The sequence below is a fragment of the Cydia splendana genome, chromosome 2 (genome assembly GCF_910591565.1).
Source record: "Cydia splendana chromosome 2, ilCydSple1.2, whole genome shotgun sequence".
NCBI classification, from domain to species: domain Eukaryota; kingdom Metazoa; phylum Arthropoda; class Insecta; order Lepidoptera; family Tortricidae; genus Cydia; species Cydia splendana.
Window position 1 is genome coordinate 15022922 of NC_085961.1, and position 22641 is coordinate 15045562.

At 37.1% G+C, this 22641-nt stretch overlaps 3 protein-coding genes across 4 annotated transcripts; 1 reads left to right on the top strand and 2 right to left on the bottom strand.

Moving 5' to 3' along the window:
- Positions 1-599: 599 nt before the first annotated feature.
- LOC134804542 (charged multivesicular body protein 4b) lies at positions 600-13145 on the bottom strand. Of its 2 annotated transcripts, XM_063777656.1 has the most exons (6): positions 12844-13145; positions 12097-12274; positions 11374-11524; positions 10357-10471; positions 9452-9517; positions 600-809 (listed from the first exon to the last, which is right to left on the bottom strand). In XM_063777656.1, exons 1-5 carry the CDS (start codon positions 13022-13024, stop codon positions 9474-9476), a joined length of 669 nt encoding a protein of 222 aa, XP_063633726.1. In that variant the 5' UTR covers positions 13025-13145; the 3' UTR covers positions 600-809; positions 9452-9473. The 2 variants fall into 2 exon arrangements, with proteins under 2 accessions (XP_063633726.1, XP_063633720.1); XM_063777650.1 differs by lacking the exon at positions 600-809 and having other exon boundaries at positions 7867-9517.
- Positions 13146-16207: 3062 nt separating this feature from the next.
- LOC134804306 (armadillo repeat-containing protein 6 homolog) lies at positions 16208-22361 on the top strand. Its single transcript, XM_063777321.1, has 9 exons — positions 16208-16454; positions 16632-16775; positions 16887-17104; positions 17629-17785; positions 17953-18088; positions 18409-18574; positions 21067-21160; positions 21517-21666; positions 22116-22361. Exons 1-9 carry the CDS (start codon positions 16338-16340, stop codon positions 22329-22331), a joined length of 1398 nt encoding a protein of 465 aa, XP_063633391.1. The 5' UTR covers positions 16208-16337; the 3' UTR covers positions 22332-22361.
- Positions 19447-20920, bottom strand: LOC134804318 (tektin-4-like). Its single transcript, XM_063777329.1, has one exon. It carries the CDS (start codon positions 20720-20722, stop codon positions 19481-19483), a length of 1242 nt encoding a protein of 413 aa, XP_063633399.1. The 5' UTR covers positions 20723-20920; the 3' UTR covers positions 19447-19480.
- Positions 22362-22641: the final 280 nt, after the last annotated feature.

Consider the following 22641-nt stretch of genomic DNA (forward strand, 5'->3'; position numbering starts at 1 on the left):
TAATGTAAGATTTCCAGATTCATTATATACTTAGATACTTATACCTACTTAGCTAAGATTTGTGTCCTGTCCACTTAGGTACCTATAATTAATTTTCATGAAGATTAAGTAGACACAAATAATTGTCCGTTTCACGTAGTGTACCTATAAATGTGTTTTGGTAAAGTATTCACCACTACATACAAGAGAGATTTTACCTAAGTTTTTACACGAATTATTTAGGGCCGTTTGCACCAACCACAATTGACGGCCGGTCAACATCACTGAACCGTCAACTAAGAAAATTCCCATTACTACTTAGGTACCTAGAATAAATTTAGCGAAGGTTTTAACTGTGACAAACGGTTTGGTGCAACTGACCATTACCTACGTTGTTACAATACGTAATTAGATTAGATTTGTTTTGGTAACAAATATCATAGGCCATTTGCCAATCCTGCCTAATCATGATGATGATGAATGATGATGCGGTGTTTACTGTGACTGTGGTCAAAGTAGTGGCTTAACCTCTCAGCTTGATACGGATCTAGAATCAGTGCTTCCTTTCTGGACTTTTTGCTTTCTCCTGATAGCAAATTCTTCAATTTAGTAACCTTTGAAGTAACCTTCGGTATTACGTGAAATATGTCCACCTTCTTTGCGTTTTCTAGGTTTATCCCCATCACAATTTTAGAGAGTTCTGAAGCTGCCGTCTTGTGCAAGGCTTGCAAATTTTCTTTTGCGGTGTTCAAATTTTCTTTTGCCGTTTTTGTTAGTTCTGCGATGTCTATTGTTGCTGTGGAGTAGTGGAATATGGTAAAGAGAGATATCTGGAAAGAAAGGAAATTATAACATTAAGAACTCTAAGTATAAGTACATCAAAAATCTTTCAATGTATTTCAATACCTATGTATGGCCTACTGCTATGTAAGTAATCATATCCTTCGACATATACTTAACTCAAACAATTAATCAAAGTTACCGAAAACAATCAACTAAAATTAAAGCCAATCCACTATTGGCATTATCTTATGTAAAAAAAAAACACTCATAATCAAGTTCATTGAAATAGTGCATAGTGCCATATTAATTTAATAGTTCCTTTAATATCGCCACGGCTTAGTGGATTTTCCTGATTATTGGCCTCGTGTGAAAACGCTTTTAAGGAAGATAGATAGCTATCATAAAAATAATAGGTAAGTAATTGGACTTACCAAAACAAGTATCTTCATGACGTATGATTCCCTTCGGACTATCCTACCAAATGGTCAACAGTGATGGACGCTAGTATTTAAATATTGGCCACAACATCGTATTACGTTCCCATACGGCCCTATTCTGATTTGGATTCGGTTATAGGACAATGGCTTCCTGGGTTGACTAAATTAAGTGAATCGAAATTATCGAATGGGCTTTACTAAACGTTTTACGCAAATAATGTAGGCGAAGTTGAACTGACCGTAGCTTATAACTTTTACTAATTACTTATTATTTACTTTAGGTAATTTTACACTATTGTTCAAAGCAAGATAAGATATTTTCTCGGAGAGGATACGTTTTTAGTTATGGGCTATACATAATATGTACCTACGTTATCAACCTTATTTTAATTTAAGGCAACATCAGTCTCATTCCATCAAGACTTGGTATTTTAAACGACCAATCATTGGGTAGTTTACCCTATATAATGGCGGTCAATCATATTTATAACTTGGAACGGCACTGAAACTTTAAAGAAATAAACAATGCAAACGCTCTCTCGATCCAGAATACACCTTCTAGCGAAAGTGTCACTACAATTATCAGAATTCAGCTCACAAATCACGGCGCCGCCTGCATGGCAAACAAGTGTACCTACAAGATTTATAGTAGGTACTTACACCTGTTGTAATTATTGTATAATCGGTAGTGCATGGCGCTATTTAATTAGGACGCGATTAATATAACCAGGATTCTATGTCACGGAATGTTACAATGATTTAACATTTATACTAAGTACCTAATAGTTCCATAAAATATTGACCTACTTAGAACCTTGTCGCTATTCAACCAATTCAACTTTAATCTAGTATGGCTCCTCTACACGATGGGCCAGCGCCGGCCACTCCAAGGGACGCAGCCATGCGGTAGAATGAGATAGCAATATCACTTGCTCCCTCTAACGCATAAATGCGTCCCTTGGAGTGGCCGGCGCTGGCCCATAAGGTATATGCATGTTTATGTAGGTACTTATATTTAAAATGCTTTAAAGACTGCAGATAACTTATGGACCTTATGGTTATGGCATTTATAATTATATTATATACAATATAGGGTGTAATCGTTAAAAAAAAGTGTAACCAGCGGTTATTCAGTAACAGATACAAACTATCAAACAAATGATATCGGTAGTACGGAAGAAATAAGCCTGAAGTCATACCGCGAACGTTCGTACGTCTATTTACCTCTATCGCATTGTGTATTATTGCCTTAAGGCCCATTTACACGATACAAGATTCTTGAACAAGAATCGGCAATAATTGTATGCAAGTTTTGCCGTGCAATAATTGAATTCAAGAATTGAATCAAAGTGTTTATACATGAGCAATAACCAAAATCTTGAATGCAATTATTGTATACAATTCTTGATATGCAATATTCTTGACCGTATCTAGACACGCGGCAGCGTGTCAAGCCAAGTTCAAGCAAAGGAACTGGCTAGAGTGGCTAGCCAGCGCCGAGTGTATCTTTACACGAACCACTTGGTGCCACTTTTGACCCTTCTATAACTCAAAACATATTTAACGTAAACACATAAAACTACGTGTGTTTAATTATATCCATAAGGACATCTAGAAGCCCAAATTTTATGAAGCTAGCTCAAACGGTTATAAAGATATGAAGGTCAAAAAGTCGTAAATTTTGGGACTGACTGACTGACTTATAGTACCTAAACCTAACCTACTTCCAGATGACCTAGAAGGATGAAATTTGGAATCCAGCTCGGTTATTGTGTGTAAGCGTAGGAAAAAATCTAAAAATAAAAAAAAATTAAAAAATAGGGGGGGTCCCCATACAAAAAAACCATTTTTTATTGTGACTGACATATAAGTACCTAAACCTAACCTACTTCCAGATGACCTAGAAGGATGAAATTTGGAATCCAGCTCGGTTATTGTGTGTAAGCGTAGGAAAAAATCTAAAAATAAAAAAAAGTTAAAAAATAGGGGGGGGTCCCCATACAAAAAAAACATTTTTTATTGTGACTGACATATAAGTAAACCGTGCAGCGGAAACGCAAGAAAAAACATTAAACCTCAATACCTGCCTAGTTTTCTTTACAAAAAGTAATGATATCCCACCAAAAACATAAATGTAAAAAAGGAGAGCCAAGTTCAATACAAAAATTATACATGGCTGTGGGCTTCGCCGCAAAAAGAATGGAGATCTAAATGAGTGTCAAGTTCTATGCAAAATCCAAATATGTATTTATAGGATCATAATAACATTATGAATAGGGTTTGCACGACGGATCCGAAATGTATGGGAATATCCGCGGATCCGGATCCAGATCCGGATAATTTCATACATTTCGGATCCGGATTGCAAACCCTAATTATGAACAAGTATTAAACTCTATTTCTTTGCTTTTTTGGATACCTATAACAATTGCTGTTATTAAAAAAAAATGTGAGATCTTAAAGTAGGTTAGATTTGGCTTGGCCAGTTTTTATCAGAATTACAATATATATAGGTATATATGTTGAATAACTTTATAAAATGACTGATGTAATGAAAACTGGCCAAGTCAAATCTAACCTACTTTAAGATCTCACATTTTTTTTTAATAACAGCAATTGTTATAGGTATCCAAAAAAGCAAAGAAATAGAGTTTAATACTTGTTCATAATGTTATTATGATCCTATAAATACATATTTGGATTTTGCATAGAACTTGGCACTCATTTAGATCTCCATTCTTTTTGCGGCGAAGCCCACAGCCATGTATAATTTTTGTATTGAACTTGGCTCTCCTTTTTTACATTTATGTTTTTGGTGGGATTTCGTTTACACCAACGACATTTATTGAACGGCAATAATTGCATGCAAGTCTTGACAGGTCTAAACTTCAAGTTGAATCAAGTATGATGTATTGAAGCCATATTGAAGCAAGAATTGAAGCGATTTGCATTGGTAGATTTTCATTCAATATTGAACGTTCTTTGTGGGTGGTAAAACTGATAAAATGAGCAAAAATGATTTTAAATTAGGTAGTTTGGAGATAATTAAATTCATAGAAATTTATAGAAGTCATCAATGTTTGTGGGACACAGAGAATAAAAATTATAAAAACTGTGAGGCTCGCGAGGCTGACTTTAACGTGAGACGGAATTGCATTACGCATCACTGTGTTCTGTCTTTGAATTGTAGAACTTATTTTATCGAGCAAGTACTGAACTTTGTTTACACGAAACATGTTCTTGAACTCGGCTTCATCCTCAGCTCGTAGCTCCAGGCACAAAGCGTTCGAAGCCCACAGCAAACTTCTTCTGTCTATCCATTTTTAGGGTTCCGTACCTCAAAAGGAAAAAACGGAACCCTTATAGGATCACTCGGACTTATGAACCCTTGGAACGCGAGTCCGACTCGCACTTGACCGGTTTTTTTGTCCAACATCTTCTTCTACTTTTGTGACGTTTTTCTAACAGTTTTTCTCGTAACACAGTTGCTACTATAGCAGCGACAAGGAACACACTTTCGCGTACGGAATCCATGTCGAAAATAAAATATGGATTGGCAATTCTTGTATTCAATTAACTGCACTAGGCTTCGTTTACACGTATGCCAGTATTGAATTCAAGTTGCTACTTGAATACAAGAATGTCACGTATGTTTAGATAGTGCAAGTTTTTTGTTGCCTCAATTTTATTGTATTGAATGTTCAAAAATCTTGTATCGTGTAAATGGGCCTTTAGGTTGGGTTAATTTATTGAATAGTTATTGAGCGAAGTTTATGATCGGGTATCGGGCAAAAATGTATCCTTTCGGGTGCGAACATTTTAATTATTTTCTAGGGGTGCGTAACGGTCCATATAATAACTTTTGATATATTTTTAGTCGATATGTCGTAGTCAAAAGTGTGAACTGGTCAAAAGAACTTTTAACAGACAAAAACAGGCAAAACTGCTTTTGACTGAGCATGTTGGTCAAAAGTAGTTTTACCTGAAAATCATTGGTTAATAGTAATTGTGACTGTTACTATCAGTCAAAAGTACTCCCAGAAATAGGTAGGTTAGGGGTTTTTTTTTTTTTTGCTACGCCCTAAAAACGAAACTGCTGCCAGAAATAGGTATGATTTTCAGGTAAAACTACTTTTGACCAACATGCTCAGTCAAAAGTTCTTTTGACCAGTTCACACTTTTGACTGCAACAGATATAACGATTGAGGGACATAATGCACTTTTGCTATAACAATACATGGTATATTCTTAGAGAGTCTAACTATCGTCAAGTATAATGAACTTATAATATAACAACTTCAAATCTAACATTAACAGCGTATAACGTATATGTCATATAATTATGTTCGATATAACGCTCAGTTGGCATAATGTAGTACTTACTGGTATAATTTGTAATATTTACTACTATTATAACAACCTACGTATTCGAACTTAAGGCAGGTCTCAGTTAGGTACGACGACGAGCGAAGCGAGGAGGAGTATTGGGTAGAACTGCGACCCTACAGCGCGCGAGCTGAGCGAGCGAAGCGAGCGTGCCGCGGTAGCGGCCGGCGAAGCGCCAGAACCGACCTTTTTTATTACTTTACTTTTACTTACGACTAACTAACTAACTAACTATTTTGGCTCAGCGATCCAAAGAGAATCTTGGCCTCCGAAACGAGAGCGTGCCACCTGTCCCGATCCTGCGCAACTTCCTGCCAGTTACTGACGCGAAGCTGAAGCAGATCCGCCGCCACACTGTCTTCCCAGCGATACCTGGGCCGACCCACCGGACGGCTACCAGTCGGTCGTCCCAAGAACGCCTTCTTGACAGCCCGATCCTCTCCCATTCTGAGTAGGTGACCAAACCAGCGAAGTCTGTGCGCTTTCGTTTCGCCGACGATATTGGGTTCGGCCACTAACTCCTCGATCTCGGCATTTTTCCGGATCCTCCAGGTGCCGTCATCTCTCTGAATAGGTCCCAGGATCTTGCGAAAAACTTTTCTCTCTGCTACCAGGAGCTGACCTTCTTCTTTTAGTGTTAGGGACCAGGCCTCACAGCCATACATTAGGATAGGCCGTATGACGGTTTTATATGTCGAATACCGATGGTCCTAAAAGGCGGTGGGCGCGTGGGGGTAGTACGATAATGTATTACTTCACAGCTAAACCAGTATGCTACCATTGCTACCAGTGCATGAAATAAACATTAGGACTCGTTAACCATACTAGTGCCTACTATACTTCAGTACTAAATGTTTAAAAGAACTAATTGCTATTTTTAACTCAACGAGCGATATGAAAGTAAAAAGAAACCGTTTAAATCTTTATTCAAGTCAAACTAGGCCGGCTTCAACCCTACATATCTGACCTGAGAAGATTTAGCCCTATATGGGACCGGCAACAAACTCAGAAGGACAAATCTTTTCAAAACAAGTTAAAACAACACATAACACATCATTTCTTTATTTCACAAAAGCGAGCTTCTAATGAAACATAAGAAATCAAAATAACACTTGAAATAAAACACTTAGCTAAATGGTTAAAGAACGCGGGATTCTATAAGCTATCAGAATAATCCTTCAGGTATAAACCTTCAGGAACGTAGCGAGTTAGGCACGAGGTTGGCTAACGAGTACGTCCGATCTCAGAGCGCGGTCCGATCAAGAAGAACTACCAGCGGCGGAGCCTCTCTGCTCCCGCCTCAAAGTCAAGTTGGCAAACCTGCTCGACCAGTCTACCAACATACCGACAAAAATGCCAACTCGTGCCTACGCTCACTCGAGAGAAACCTCTCGACGTTCCAAAGCCTTCTACCTGTCATCTCTGAGTTCAACAACACGCCAATAGATGGCGTTACTCTCTACGCAACTTTATGTCAACAATGCGCCAATAGACGGAGTTACTCTCTACACAACTTTATTTATTTTGTTACAACCAAATAATACGTAGCTCAACATTGCTAATCGATTTTATACAGGCGTCTAAAATAATGAACTATAACGCTGCAATACGTCTTTCTGGTGTCAGGGTCCGACATATATATCCGTAACTTTGTATGTTTGCTGAGAAGCCCGGACACCAACACTTTGTGGATGCGTATGTTGACCTCCTCCTCTCTGGTGTTTGTGTCGGTAACAGTGCATCCCAGGTCTTTACTGACGAACCTCAACTTATTTTTATACAGTTGAATACATTATACCATAAATAGTTATAACAAATATTCATTATATCCAGTAAACGTTATATCGAATAGCTTTTATATCGATTAAACATTATACCCCATGAAAATAGTTATTTTGTTGTTATATCAAGAATTCATTATACCGCTTAAGTGGTTATACACCATGAAATTATATCAAAAGTTGTTATATCTTTTGAAAATATATCAAAAATTGTTATAAGGATCATTATCATTACACACCCGTTTTCTAGGCTCTGTACAGCCTTTAGTTTCGAATCTCTCCTTCGGATACACCTAAACACTAATTTTATGATTGAACCCATACTTTTCTATTTACATTGTGTTATTTTACAGGAGTGACATCTTTGGTTTTAAAATCTGTTTGATTGAACCTTTTAATTAAACTATTTGGCTCATACTTAGCTAATTTGGTTAATTCATAGCCTCCATGCAGACACAGCTAATTTGTATTTAAATAAAATTAAAGAATTAAAACACCGATATCTTTAGGTAAAATGTATTGAATTATATTATAAACAAGGTAAAATTAGAGCTTAAAAAACATACGCTTCCTTCTAGTACATACATGTAGGCAGTAATCCTAGGTTACATTTATTGACGTTAGTTCGAATGAGAAACAAAATGATATTTATGTACTACTATTTACTACTTACTTTTAACCAACTCTGGTGCCGAAATGGAGTAGGTTCAACGCTTTTTTTTTAACAACTTTCATTGAAATAGATTAATCAGAGCACTTGCTTCTAGTTTTTTTTCGCCACTGAGGCTAGGCTAGGCGATGATCGAGTCGAAATTTCATATGATTAGCGATAAAACACCTATAACAACCTACTATTTTATCACCACTTATATAAAATTTCCCGCTACACCTCTTTTAAAAAAGCACTATTATGCCTAAATATAAGTACCCATACGATGCAGGTAGGTAAATCAACTAAATAGAGTGATATGACATTTAGCAATGATTCGAGTTCAAGCGTTTAGTAGCAAATTTTCTTATCTAGTGCAAACATCTTCGAAACCTAACAAATTAAAATTAATATAAAAATAGTTTTCTTCAACATATTGATTAGAAAAACAGCAAATAAATATAAATTATATTACAGACATCTTGCCTACCCATATCCATCGGTTCCTATCAATATTTGGACTAACCACTGATATTTTGTACTATACTTGACTATACTGAACATGAATTAGGTATTATGAAGTATTTTTCAGGAAACACATTTAGAGTAAACGTGAAGAGTACAAATTTGACCTATGAAGTCTATTCAACTTGAACAGTTTCATATTTGCTATATTTGAAATCATAGACGTATAGTACAAAATTCAGTTAGTAAATATATAAGGCAGATTACATTTAACCGCATTACATAAAGCCGAACGATTTTTTCATACATATTTATATACACATGTTCAAGTGAAGGCTTACTTTTGAGAAAATGTGCCATTTCCCTGTAGATATATTATATTCACCGATCACACATTCAACCTTCATGCCCGAGCCAAAAAAATGCAAGAAAATTCGCTCCATGCTGACGCTGGCGGTGGTAACCGCCATACGTTTGTGAAACACAGATGTAAAGCAGTCTACCCTAGCTTCAATGTTGGGCGAAGGTTCTCGGAGACATTTTGGTGTGGCATTCGGCGCATCCTAAGGCGGCAATCCACCAGTGTGCGGCACTGTGCGGCACAAGTATATTCAGTTCAAAAATGTCTGTCTAAATTCCAGGCATCAACCTCGATTTCGACATTTGCAGCAGTAAAGCAGCCGGCAGTAATATCGCGCTGCAATACTGCAGCAGTAATGCTTTTCTGCTAGATTCTTAATATTATAATTTAATTTATTTCTCAAAAACCTTTCGAGTTTTTAGTTGCATGAGATAACTGAAAAGTGTACGGAACCCACAGTGCGCGAATTAAACGAACTCGCACTTAACAGGGTTTATTTAACTACTCTATGTTAGATACACTTTTGGTTAACACTTCACTTCTGTTTGAGCTTAATTGTGCAAAAGTAAACCTTCACTCGACTCGCTACCGTCAAAATATCACAACGCACAAGTAGCTGACCCTCGATCAGCCTACGTAGCCCAGGACTGCAGCTTTGCGAATTCTTCGTCGTCCTCTGAAATAGATATAAACATTATTTATTAGCTTCGGTCGAGTTAAAACATTTTTATTGAGTAAAGAGAAAACGACGTTTACGTTTAAATGTGTAAATCCTAGAGTGAGAAAATAAATGCTTTATACATTATAAAGGTGAATAAATCCTAATGTCTCCATCAAAAAGTATTTTTAACAGCATTCGATTGTTGAAGAAAAGATTTGAAGATAATTGGATCACCACAAAACATTGGCATCGATATTCCCACACTAATTTAACATAAGATCAAACCAAAGACCGCTAAAGGCCAGAGCACACGGGCTGCGTGTGCGTGATGTGCACGTGCGCGTCACGCAAGCGGTGTGCCGTCTCTCTCATAAGGATCTGTATACTACAACGCGCACGTGCACGTGCACGTCTACGCACGCGCATCCGGTGTGCACAGGCTTTAATTCCAGCTGCGTCAACGTTTACGACCTAACTAACTAACTAGTTATAGTATAAAATGTACTATGCGACTCACTGGTGCAGCTTGCAGCTTGGTGTTAAATATGTAAATAAGTGCATGTCCGCGCGATTTCGCGGTCTTCGTAAACTCAAGAAACTGCCAGCAACCTGCTAGGCGGGTTTTCTGTTCGTAGGCGCTTTTCGCTACATACGGTTTTTCCCGTTTTATCGGCTATGCTTGTAGCGCGTAGCTCGCACTGGCACGGAAAAATTTCTAAGCCCCAGGGGATATTTGACTGTAATACATTTTATATCTATGTACATATATCGCGACCATGAGATTCAAAGGTAACTTTTCTGCCAACGCGATATCGTGAGGGGTTAAAAGTGTTGTTATTAGTATTAGTACTGACCAGTCTGCTTGGACCTGCTGGGCTTGGGCTTGTCGTGGACGAGCTCCGCGCTGGGCACGTCCGGCAGTTTGTCTGTGGGCACGTTGATGCCCAGCATCTCCTTGTCGAGATCCTCCTGCGAACATAATAAAACAGGGAATCATTTAGTGGCACAATACGGTCGCGTACAGTAAATAATTATTTAATTAAGTTGCATAAATTTAAGAAAAGACATAAGGCCTTGGCAAAACATTTGGCGGTAAGGGATGGTTGTCATATGTGTAACAATCAAATCATCGTAACTAAAGAATTGTATCTTTAAAGAGTTAAACAAAGTCGTTAGATGTGACGCCAGTACGTGTCAGTACGACAACTTGTGTGGATGAGAACAAGGGATCATTGAATTGATTGCTCTCACTAGAGAGGGATTTCTCTAGTCTTCTACCGTCACATTAAATTGACATTTTTGAAGCTCAATTTTGATTAGCTTATAATGGCGCTCACGAGACCTTGGGGCCCTCCTCCTACTAGATGGTGTGCTCAAATTACGGCACCTATGCAATTAAAACTGCACGAGGCCATGCGCTTGGCGGGTAACAGAACCCTATGGAGGAACCTGGTCTTGAACAGAAGGATATGATGTCACGATCTTCAGTATTGAGGGACCGACTGAAGAAGAAGAATGGCGCTCTCGGAATACACAGCAGCTGTAATAAACATCTGAAAAGGATGTAAAGGCCAATGATGATGATGATGATAATGGCGCAATCACACTGGGTTGTAGCCTGAAGCGGTCTGCAGCATGTAAACAAAGGCAGTTGCCTGGCAACCTTGCTTATGGCGATTGATATGTTGCGACCCAGTGTGCACCATAAAAGTTACGCGGTTATCAGATCGCTCTGATGCGTCAGTGAGACACCACTATACAAGTGTACGGCGAGGCACTGCTAGCACACCAGAGCGCCGTGCGGATCCCCAACCAATGTGAAGACCGCCTCATTAGTTCAATGTAGACGTTCACTTCTTTGGACAAGTTACCTGTTCAAGCTCTTCCAGCTCCTTCTCGAGTTCGTCCTCGTCGATGTCGTTGGGGAAGGCGACGTTGTTGCTGATGGCGTCGGTGATCTCGCGCGAGATGTCGTGCTGCTCCGCGATGTCGTCCATGATGTCGTGCACCTTGTCCACGTCACTGCATAACATATGTCAAATTTAAGGGCAAGTATTTAACCTCCTGAGCTTGTTCCGTTTTTTAATTAGCAACCTTTATTCAAAAAATCAAAATATCATTTAGAACACATTCAATTCAATGTACTCAGGCTATCTCAGACCCTCACGCGATTAAGGTGACACTGACAGATAACGCGAAATTTAAAATACTTTTCAACAACACATAGGATGGATAAAGACTGGATAATCACTACACCTTATAAAACAAAGTCCCGCCATGTCTGTTTGTATGTATATTCCTGATAAGACTCCTGAATGTTTTGATGGAGTTTTCACCCTTCAATAGAGTGATTCTTAAGGAAGGTTTAGCTGTATAATTTGTTAAGGTTTTGTGTAACTCATGCGAAGCCGGGGCAGGTCACTAGTGATGAATAAAGTAAAGTGTTTATTCTGACATTTTGGACAGTCAAAAGTTAATCACTAAGCCTCCAAATAACAAGGCACACAGGTTGCTAACAATAAAATAATGATAGTAAAATGTGTCTGAAAATAATATACTTCAGTAGTATATGACTTTTATAATAAAATACTAACATATCCTTGTGAGCAAGTTTCATTGCATTGGCAGCATCCTTCATTGTGTTGAGCACCTGGGCATTGGTGTTCGCTCCCTCCAGCGCCTCACGCTGCGCCTCAATCTGGGTGAGTGTCCCATCAATCTGGGTGAGTTGCTTCTCATAGCGCTTCTTACGCTTGAGCGCGGCAATTGCAGCTGAAATGGGTTTTTAATGACATAGAACATTAGGGGGATAACATGGACCGATTGCTTAGAGAAACATGTAGCTGGTTAAGTATAAACAAGATATGTTCAATAACTAAACATCACCCAACTCTTCATTGTTCCACCAAGTACGGCTTTTCTAAATCAGTATTTCTTATGTACATCTTCAGGTAAAAGATTCACACATTTTTTATGATGGTGATTCATAATTGCATCATTATGACATTACCTTGTGATTCTTATTTAATGGCACATATGTATTAAATGATTATGGTACCCAATTATTTTTTGCTAGAAGAGTGTGAAACTAGACTAGAAAATCAGTTATCAAAATACAGTCAAATCATTTCATACCCACATGAGTATATGCAATAGATATGAGTACAATTCACAAACTTCGAAATACACAGCACTGACATTGACTCCCAAGCAATGGCAACATCAACAGTCTCCCCAAGACAAAAAATTCAAATAAAATACAAGGTCATGTCAACAAAGAATCCTTGCACTACCGTCATTTAATTGATATAATTACCTAACAGATTTTGATTGCAAGTTACCTCTTTTATTTTTGGTGCCATGTTTCCTAGCTGTTTGGATTTCCAACTCGATTTTCTTCTCCAGAAATTCCTGTTTCTTGATCAACAACTCTTCAGTTTCACGTAATTTTTGTATCGCCTCATGCGTTGTCGGGCCTTTCTCCTCTTTCTTGCCTCCGAACATTTTCGTCAGGAAACTCATTATGATAGTTTAGATACTTTAGATCCGATAAATTAGAGACGCAAATTCTTGATTGAACACACAAATACTTACGAGAAAATTATATCCTTCTTTTGCAGCAGTCGATGCGTCATCTGTGTAACGTTCTAAAAGTAAAATCTTAAAATCTTTTATAGAGTCTGGCTAGCCAAAAATTGTTGACAGATATTTCGTTGTTGTATCACCAATTGTCTATGATTTAAAAAAAAAAGCTAAAAGTCAGTTGTCAATTTATGTCATTCATTCAAATTGTTTGCGGTTTCTAAGGGGTTTATTTTAAATAATATTAATAATGTCTATACTGAGTGAGGTTCGCAAACTATTATTTAAGCTCGTAAATAATTACGACAATGTGCGAAGTCGACGTGTAGCGTTGTATAACGAAAAACTGCAATGTTTACAACTCCTAAACAAATGTAAACAAATTAGGAGGTTGGTGCTCTATAACTATTTTGATACTTAGCATTTAGCATATTTGGCATAGTACTTATGTATTTTTTTTGGTGTTGGATTAATCTTACGGTATTATCGAGCTAGGTCTTATTTACACTACATTTCATTTTTCGCCTTGTTACAATGGTATATGGTGGGAAAGTGTTAACATATGTGTTTATCGTTGACTGTACTTTACATAGTGGTAGAAATTATGTGAGCTGACTTTGAGTGCACGTCAACGTATATTTAACTTATATCCTTTACGTACTGCGATCATATATAACCATGGATACCGCCTTTAGGAACATTACCGTTCAAATTCTCGGGCCAAATTAGCACACATACACAATTACGCCTACATTCAAATAAGACGAGGCATTTACAGAGCCTGTAATCAAAGCTGGTAAACAAAATAAGAGTCATCTTTATTACACTAATGGTACATAGCTAAGTGTAGATGAAATGCATATAATGTCAATAACTACCAATCAGCGACATTAATCCGCTAATAACCTTCTTGCTGTACGTACTGGCCGCTGAGAGTTCGCGGTTCATATTTGATTAGAATATGACTTGGACAGGGATAGGTTTATGCCATACAGTGAAGAACCAGTCAAATAATTCACGTATAATAATTTAATGCAGATTAAAAGATAACTAGTTAAAATGTTGTTATGACATGACAGACTAACTCAACATAAGTAAATATGTCATTGTTGTATAAATGTATTCCGCTATAATAAGTATTTTGTATATTTTATTATCAATCTGCATGGCAGTGCGAAGTCACGTTCAGGTATAGTCTGTCCGTTTTTCTAAGATCAAGTACGCCATAGTAAATGTATGGCGAACTTGATCTTAGAAATCGGACTGGCTATACAGTCTGCAAAATTTACATGGGTACACGAATCGGGTCAAAAATATTTGAACAGGCGGAGTCACAATAAATCCCCACTTTCAGTTCAGAATATTTTATATGTATATAGCCGGTCAAGCAAGTTAGTCAGTAGAAAAAGGCGCAAAATTAAAATTTTGTATAGGACCACAGCCGTTCGCGCGCTTACATTTTCTAAATTTGCCGCTCTTAAATATAATATTTTAAACTTTCGCGTTTTGAACACATATTAACTCACATTATACGAAACGAAACTGATTTACGTCGGTAAATCAAGGTAATTGAATATAATTCGCGTTAGACCCGTCTATAATGTGAGTTAATATGTTTGCCGCTCTTTTCTACTGACGGAAATGGCTTGAGAGAGAACCTACATATATGTGACAGTAGAGGGTGGATTCAAATGATCAACATTTTCAGATAATGTGTGTATTTGTTAAATTAATTCAGTGAAAGCATGATAGGAAAAATGTATCTACATATAGGAGACCGGGTATGATTATCTCACGGGTTATATCTCATGAATAGAACATATTCTAGATATCTTGCCAGGCATCCACTCAATTTCATGTCTCTCTAATTGGACAGCTTTTTTCCATAGTTCTCTGCGAATTGCATCTTGTGGGAATCTGAATGGAAAGTAATGTAAAATGACAATACCAAATTTGATTATTCATTTGAAATAACTAGGTAGTTTTTTTATAGCCCCATCTCATGAAATAAAAAAGGAAAATTCAAATCTGTAAGAAGGAATTTATTACTACATTTATAATTATATAGAAAATACCTAAACCAAACACAAGTTAATAAAATAGTCTACTTCATTTAGCATAACACCATCCCTATTATCCTCGCAATTTAAAGAGTCATATGTTGTTATGAAAGTCGTATGCAGTTGTTACGTTTTAGCTTAGCACGGTAGTATTGAAAACAAATCGTCATGTTTTTTCCAAATTCTACTGAAGTTATCTGTTTACTACAAGTGAAAAGTGATTCCACTGTCCTTGGTATGAACTAAAATAACTTCTGCACCACTTCACGACACATGAATATATTTTTAATTACAAAAAAACGTTGTTTTTTATAAATCAATTTAGCCATTTGTCACTGACTGTCATCTCGGTGGTACTGAGATTGCCAATCGAGCAGTTTGTAAGTACCGCCTATCGCGGGGTAGTTTGCGTTGGGTCATAATTGAGCCGACAGAATACTTCCATGTATAGCATTTCGCTGTTTACGTACTTTACGTGTGCACAACAAATCAAAAATATTTTGTAGTATCAAAACTTTAATTCCTACAACATAAAGTGTGACCAGCCCCAGATTTTAAGAATTTCCCGCCAAACATTTGTGTAAAATTTCAGTAGCCAGACTCTAGTCTACCTTGTTACAACATTTGTTAAAGATGAACTATTCATGATCGATCAAGCGGATTCAGATTTAATGTCTTCTATTAAAATAAACGAAAATTTGATTCCGGAAAATTTAGACAGTACGACCATTCTGAATTAAAATCATTTTACCTTGTATAACGTCAGTAAACGTCCAAGTTTTCGAACGATTTATTTTGTAAAAAATACGGCACGATCCATTTCAAGATAATGTCCATTTATGAATATGGGTATAAAGAAAAGATCACTTATTGTAGTTATTGATTTTGTATAAAACAAGTACATGGAAATGTAATGTGATTCAAAGTAACTTTTATAATGGTAAACCACTGAATATATCTCAACTCTTTACGGATAAATAATTTTTATAGGGTTATTTCAACCCGTTTTACGCAATTAACATAACATTACATTTATTTGACAATGACAACTGACGTTTCAATGACTTATTTGGTTGGGATGTGAATTTCTTTCTGTGAATCACATACCGTATGAAGAATAAATTACTATTAACTGTGTTCGTGCAAAATTTCAAATAAAATTTGTTATTTCAATATACGGCAGCATCATAAAAATGGTTCGTGTTATATCTCAAGAGACCTATGATGAAGTGGTTCAAGAGAATATACAAGAATTTGACATGAGCGCGGAGGAAGCTATCCAAGATGCTATAAACCAATTTGAAGCTCAGGTAAAGTTTTGTTATTGTGAACTTCAAAAAGTCTTTTAGAGTAGGTACTTATTTGAAGAACCTTCACAGCAATGCATTATTTTTTTGTTAATATTACTAGAACTAGTTAGTGAGAAAGCTTAGTTTAGGTACTGAGTTATGCATGAACTGAAATATTTTATTTTCATATGTTTTCAGGGCGTTGATTTGTCAAATATAATAAAAGATTTAGTTTTGTCTTCCGGCGATGATCATGAGATCTCCAAATCAATAAAAAAACTCCATGAACTCAAAGATAATGGTGACGACAATGAAATATTAAAGGAATTAGAAATTGTAAAGGTACTTTATATTTTTATTTTTAATATTAATGTATTAGCGGGGGTTAACTGTTTACTTTTTATTTTGCCAAGTCAGTTTGCCTCAATGAGAATAGCACTCTTTTTCTTCTAGGCAGAATGCAACAAAGACATAGCTCGTAGGGTAAAAGCAGGCAAAGAAGGTGCCTATACATTATTACTAGAATTACTGCAAGCAAGACATAAGGTGACCCTGGAAACAGCAAATGAAAAAGATGCAACATTTATTATAAATGTCTTGAATACTTTAATAGCCCTAATGGATGTGCAACCTGATTTGTTAGATCAGAAAGGTGCTGATGTTATTAAAAGGTATTAAGAAGATACTTACTTAAAAAATATTGTTTACAATTAATATGGTGCTACTTTCCCGCACTAGTCCTCGAATATTTAAACAGCCATTTACAGTAGGTAAAACATTGTACTTAATTAATTCAGTAATTCGCAACTCATGTCAATATAAAACACTCCCTTCAGGTTGTGTTTTAATTTATCACCACTTGTTGCGAATTTCCTATTTTCCGCACTTGTAGCATAAATAACTTCAACAGTATGACTTGAAACTTTGAAAAGATGCCGTTTTTGGCTTACCTACCATCATTGTGTTGTATTTGGTATCACCAAGCAAACAGAACACTGTGATTTAATATTTTAATATTTGAGCTTTTATGTCCCAGACAATTTGTTATTGTTTATTGTATCACTTTCCTTTGACTTTATGAGAAAAGAGATGCAAAAACCTTCACACATTAATTTTAGTACACTGTCCCACTACCTAGAAATGACATGATTCCTTAAAGCACTAAAAATCATAACAAGACTTGTATCTTTCACAGCATTTTGGATAACACAGAAGATGAGAATATCCTGATAGCCACATTGAAATGGATAAGCACATGTTGTATAAAGCATGAAATGAACCGTCAAAGATTGTTTGCAAAAAATATTGCTAGCAACTTGAAGTCTTTGCTGCAAGTTGAGAATAATGTTAAGGTAAATAAATTAAAAGGCTCTTTTATCGTATATGGTATATAATCATATCATACCATGTTCTTTGTAATACCAAATTGATATCTGCATTCTGCACGATTCAGCCCACTTTTCTATCTTGATGTTTGCTAGTAAATTTAAGATTATTTATTATTCAATTTTTTTTTCAGTTACTATCAGAGGTGTTATCAGTAATCCGAAAATTCCCCCTGGACGATGATATTAGAGTGGAATTTGGAAAAGCACATGACCATGCCAGGGAACTTGGATTCCAGCTACTAGAGCCATTATCTAACTTGTTAAAAGGTACATAAATAAATAAATATTATTATATAAAAAAAAAACTGTGGTTAGCAGATCATAAAACGTAATTCTGATATTATATCCACTATATTTTTGATTAAATTATTAAAATTCGGAGATAAAAACCATCTAAAATATCTTGAAAATAGAAACTAGTTACCCTTAAGTCACATTTTTTAAGACTGTTTTCCAAAATGTACGTAAAATTTCCAAAATGTTATTATTTAATTAAGTGTAATGCCTGGGCGCTCATTTACTAAAGCTGTATAGTCTATTTATAGTATTTATGGTTCAATAACGCAATACAATGTATTTGTCTCTAGAACACACTAAACCACCTTTAGTATCAGAACTGATGTCGACAATAGCGTGTCTCCTAGTCCGCCACGAGCTGTGTGCTACGGTGGCAGAGAGTGGAGCAGATGTATTGTTCTCAGTGCTAGCTGACAACTCGGAGAACGCCGCGGTCGTGCAGCAGGCGAGCAAGCTGTGAGTAGCGGGTAGGGGGATAGATTCCTGCCTGTCCCAGGTTTAATTACGTTATGATTAAAATTATAAAAAAGAACAGGCCAAGTGCGAGTCGGACTCGCGCACGAAGGGTTCCGTACCATTACGCAAAAAACGGCAATAAAATCACGTTTGCTGTATGGGAGCCCCACTTAATTTTTTTTTTTTTTAGGGTTCCGTACCCAAAGGGTAAAACGGGACCCTATTACTAAGACTTCGCTGTCCGTCCGTCCGTCCGCCCGTCCGTCCGTCCGTCCGCCCGTCCGTCCGTCCGTCCGTCCGTCTGTCACCAGGCTGTATCTCACGAACCGTGATAGCTAGACAGTTGAAATTTTCACAGATGATGTATTTCTGTTGCCGCTATAACAACAAATACTAAAAACAGAATAAAATAAAGATTTAAGTGGGGCTCCCATACAGCAAACGTGATTTTTGACCAAAGTTAAGCAACGTCGGGCGTGGTCAGTACTTGGATGGGTGACCGTTTTCTTTTTGCATTTTTTTCCGTTTTTTTTTGCATTATGGTACGGAACCCTTCGTGCGCGAGTCCGACTCGCACTTGCCCGGTTTTTTTTTTTAGTATTTTTTGTTATAGCGGCAACAGAAATACATTAGTTGTGAAAATTTAACTGTCTAGCTATCACGGTTCATGAGTTACAGCCTGGTGACAGATAGACAGACGGACAGCGGAGTCTTAGTAATAGGGTCCCATTTTTACCCTTTGGGTACGGAACCCTAACAATTAAAATAGAGGTTAAGATGATTTGTTTTGCAATGTCTTTTATTGAATGCAGTGTAGAAGTAGATAAGTAAACACAAGTTGAAAGCTTTCTTACGATAATAATAAATATGTAGCTACACACAAGTAAACATAATGTAATAATGCTCCTAAAAGCCACACATCTTCTCTGCAGACTGATAGTGCGAGCGAAGGAACAAACACCTATCATTATCGCAGAAAAGAGATTTCTTCTTAACGATAATCTCGTTCTCCAGCCTTCCTCGTTCGTGAATCAATTCAGCCCTCAACTTCTCAGTCTCTAATGAACGTTTTTGCAAAAGGGTCATGCTGTCGTTTAAATCTTTTACCTCTTCTATAAGACCAACTAAGGACCCTTCCCTGCAATTCTCAATGTTGGGTCTGTAGTTCTTAGTATGAAGTCTGGTTTGAGCCACCTGGATCCGCTGCGACACCTTCATAATTTCCTCATGCAATGTCTCCAAAATATTTTCAGTTTCTACTATTTTCTGCAACGTTAGGCGCAACTGATTCTCCAACTCAATTTTTACTTGTTCAGTTTTCGCGATTCTTTTGGATAATTCATCGTTTACTTTGATATCTTGTGAACGCAGATCCCTGGCCGTATTTATCAGTGCCGCTTCGACTTTAGCTCTTAAAGCTTGCGATTTTTCCATCGCTATCTTAAACTGGTCCAAAGTCGATACAGTATTATATTCCCAAGACTCCACATTGGACTGGCCTTCAGATAGTTTGGTAGCTCCTGCTGAATCCTTTATATTGACAGCCTTAGTTTCCAAGTCTGCATTTTCAGTTTCATATTTGAATGCCAAATATTTATTACTCCAATCTCTTTCCAACGCATGCTTCGCCGCTATATTCATCGCCATCTGATTCTCTATATCCCTAAGCATTTCTCTGTGCAATCTCTTAACATTTTCTATCAGAGCAGACTCAGTAAATAATGCTTCTTGGGGCTCGTCGTAAACCAAATCTGACTGCATTCTGTTCGCTCTGACATCAAAACACTCTTCAGTGATGTATTCTGGTATTTTCAAAGTATCTATAGCATTTTTGAGTTGCTGTCTTTGTGATTCCAGGACTATAATTTCCGCATCGATGTCTCGTATTGCTCTTTCTAACTCGGCCTTCCAGTAATTAATGTGTCTCGCTCTATGCCGCAACTGACTCGTGCTATCGCTGTAGTCGTGGCAGGACGTCTGGTTCACTTTAACAATGCAGTTTTTCGTTATTGAAGTGTTCTTGTCTGTTGTACCGATAATATCTCCTTTCAGGACGTCCAAGTTATGTTCATGCCATTCTCTTACAGTCTTCAGACCGTAATTCTTATTTGCGAACGACAGATAGTCTCCTTTTTCATCTGTGGTCATGTTTATCAAACAAATTTAGCCCTGTTATTGAATCAAAATAAGGGATTCCTACCCGGATGTAAGGGAATGTAAAAATTCAATGTATTATTGATCAAACAATTTGTCGCCAAGGAGTATATTTTATCCTGTTAAATCAATAAAAGGGATAACACGGCTCGAGTTACGGGTTACATAGGCATGGCATAACAACCTACTTAAACTCTTTTAGCGGTGGCTCATTTGCCAGCCAAAAATAGACTTTGAAGTTTATGTTAAAAATTGAATTTTGATTCTCCTGGCTAACCCGAAATAATAAATTTATGTAGCATCAAAAGTTTGGTTAATCTAATGTGATTTTTTTTTAGGATTACAGCTTTAGCCGGTAACGACGATGTGAAGAGGCAGCTGGTTAAAAGTGGAATAGTGCCTATTATAGTGCTGCTACTCACTAGACATGCGGTGAGTTTTTTTACTACTACACCGCGATAGTAGTAAACTAGCATGCATACCGACAGACGGTAAGGGTTCACCATAGCCCGTGGAAGCGGATAAGCGTTACAACCAAAGATATTTTTTAAACATTCATTTTCTTAGTGTTATTTCTTACATAAGTTGCTGGGGACAGCTTGGCCGTTCCCGTATATCTGATGGCGACTGTACTTACCTGTATCGTAGATGTTTCGACTTACGATTCCACCTTAACACTAAAACGGAGACTGCTGCACATAGTAATGTGCCCAGCAGTTGAACGTGCCAGTATTGACCAGTGGCTAGTTATGAATACCTATGATGAAGTTGACTTGTTAATTTTTCAGAGCAATGCGTCAACAACAGCGTCTACCCTAAAATGCATGGCGGCACTAACCCTGCGCGAGCCGCCGCACAGCCGCCTGTTCTACGACTGCGGAGCGCCTGAGGCCATCGTCGACTGCCTCAAGAGGCACCCAGAGAACGAAGCAGTACAGGTGAAAGTCAGATCATAGAAATCTAGATTTTTTTATTGTGGTAACCAAAGTTTAATAGTGGAAGTGGTATAGTGTACGAGAAATTCGTACTTCGAATTTATCAGCTGTTGGTAATTCTACGACAGAGAGTAAAAAAATATATTTTTTAATCTCAGAATTTAAAATATGATGTTTAAATGTTTTGGCTATGGATGTTACCTAATCTTTTTATAAATAAATACATATAGGATGGTATATAACCAAGTAAGAGTAATAGGAATACGGATTTATACAGATTCGTGCGAAAGATAGTTGTCACAAAAATAAATTTCCACCAAAGAAATTTTCAAAGAAAACAAAAAAGAAACAAGTGTGAAAATCATTGTTTGGAGGGAAAAACATACATACAACGTAGACATGTGCGATGTCTTCAGAATGACGAATTAACATCGTATTTAAATATTTTCCAGAAAAACGGGTGCTGGGCGATCCGCAACATGGTAGCTCGGTGTCGCGACATGAACCCCAAGTTCAAGGAGTTGGGCGTTGAACCTATCCTGTTTGCTGCTTACGAGAGGTTCCTCAAGGACTTCGGCTTCGACGTGAAGTCGGCGCTCAGGGATCTCGAGTGCGATGTCAAGTTTGACGAGCAATGGACTGGCAAGGGCGTGGAATTGAAGCAGTGATGTCCTTACACATTTATATCTTCATACTGGTTACCAACCTAAGTTGGATACTGTGACACACGAAGATAGTGTCTTTAAACAAATGGGTAGAAAGATATCCCAGTCGTAGAACTGGGAAAGTATTGACAAATTTTAGTAACATTAAAATGCAATATAACGTTTTTGATATTGCAATCTTTGCTTTCAACTATAAATGTTAGTAGAATAACGTTTACATTGACAATTTTAATATAAAAAGTAAGCACGAAATGTTTTCATTCTATGCTAGAGAAGACTTTTTGCTTGCAGATTAATTTATGCAAGTTATAAC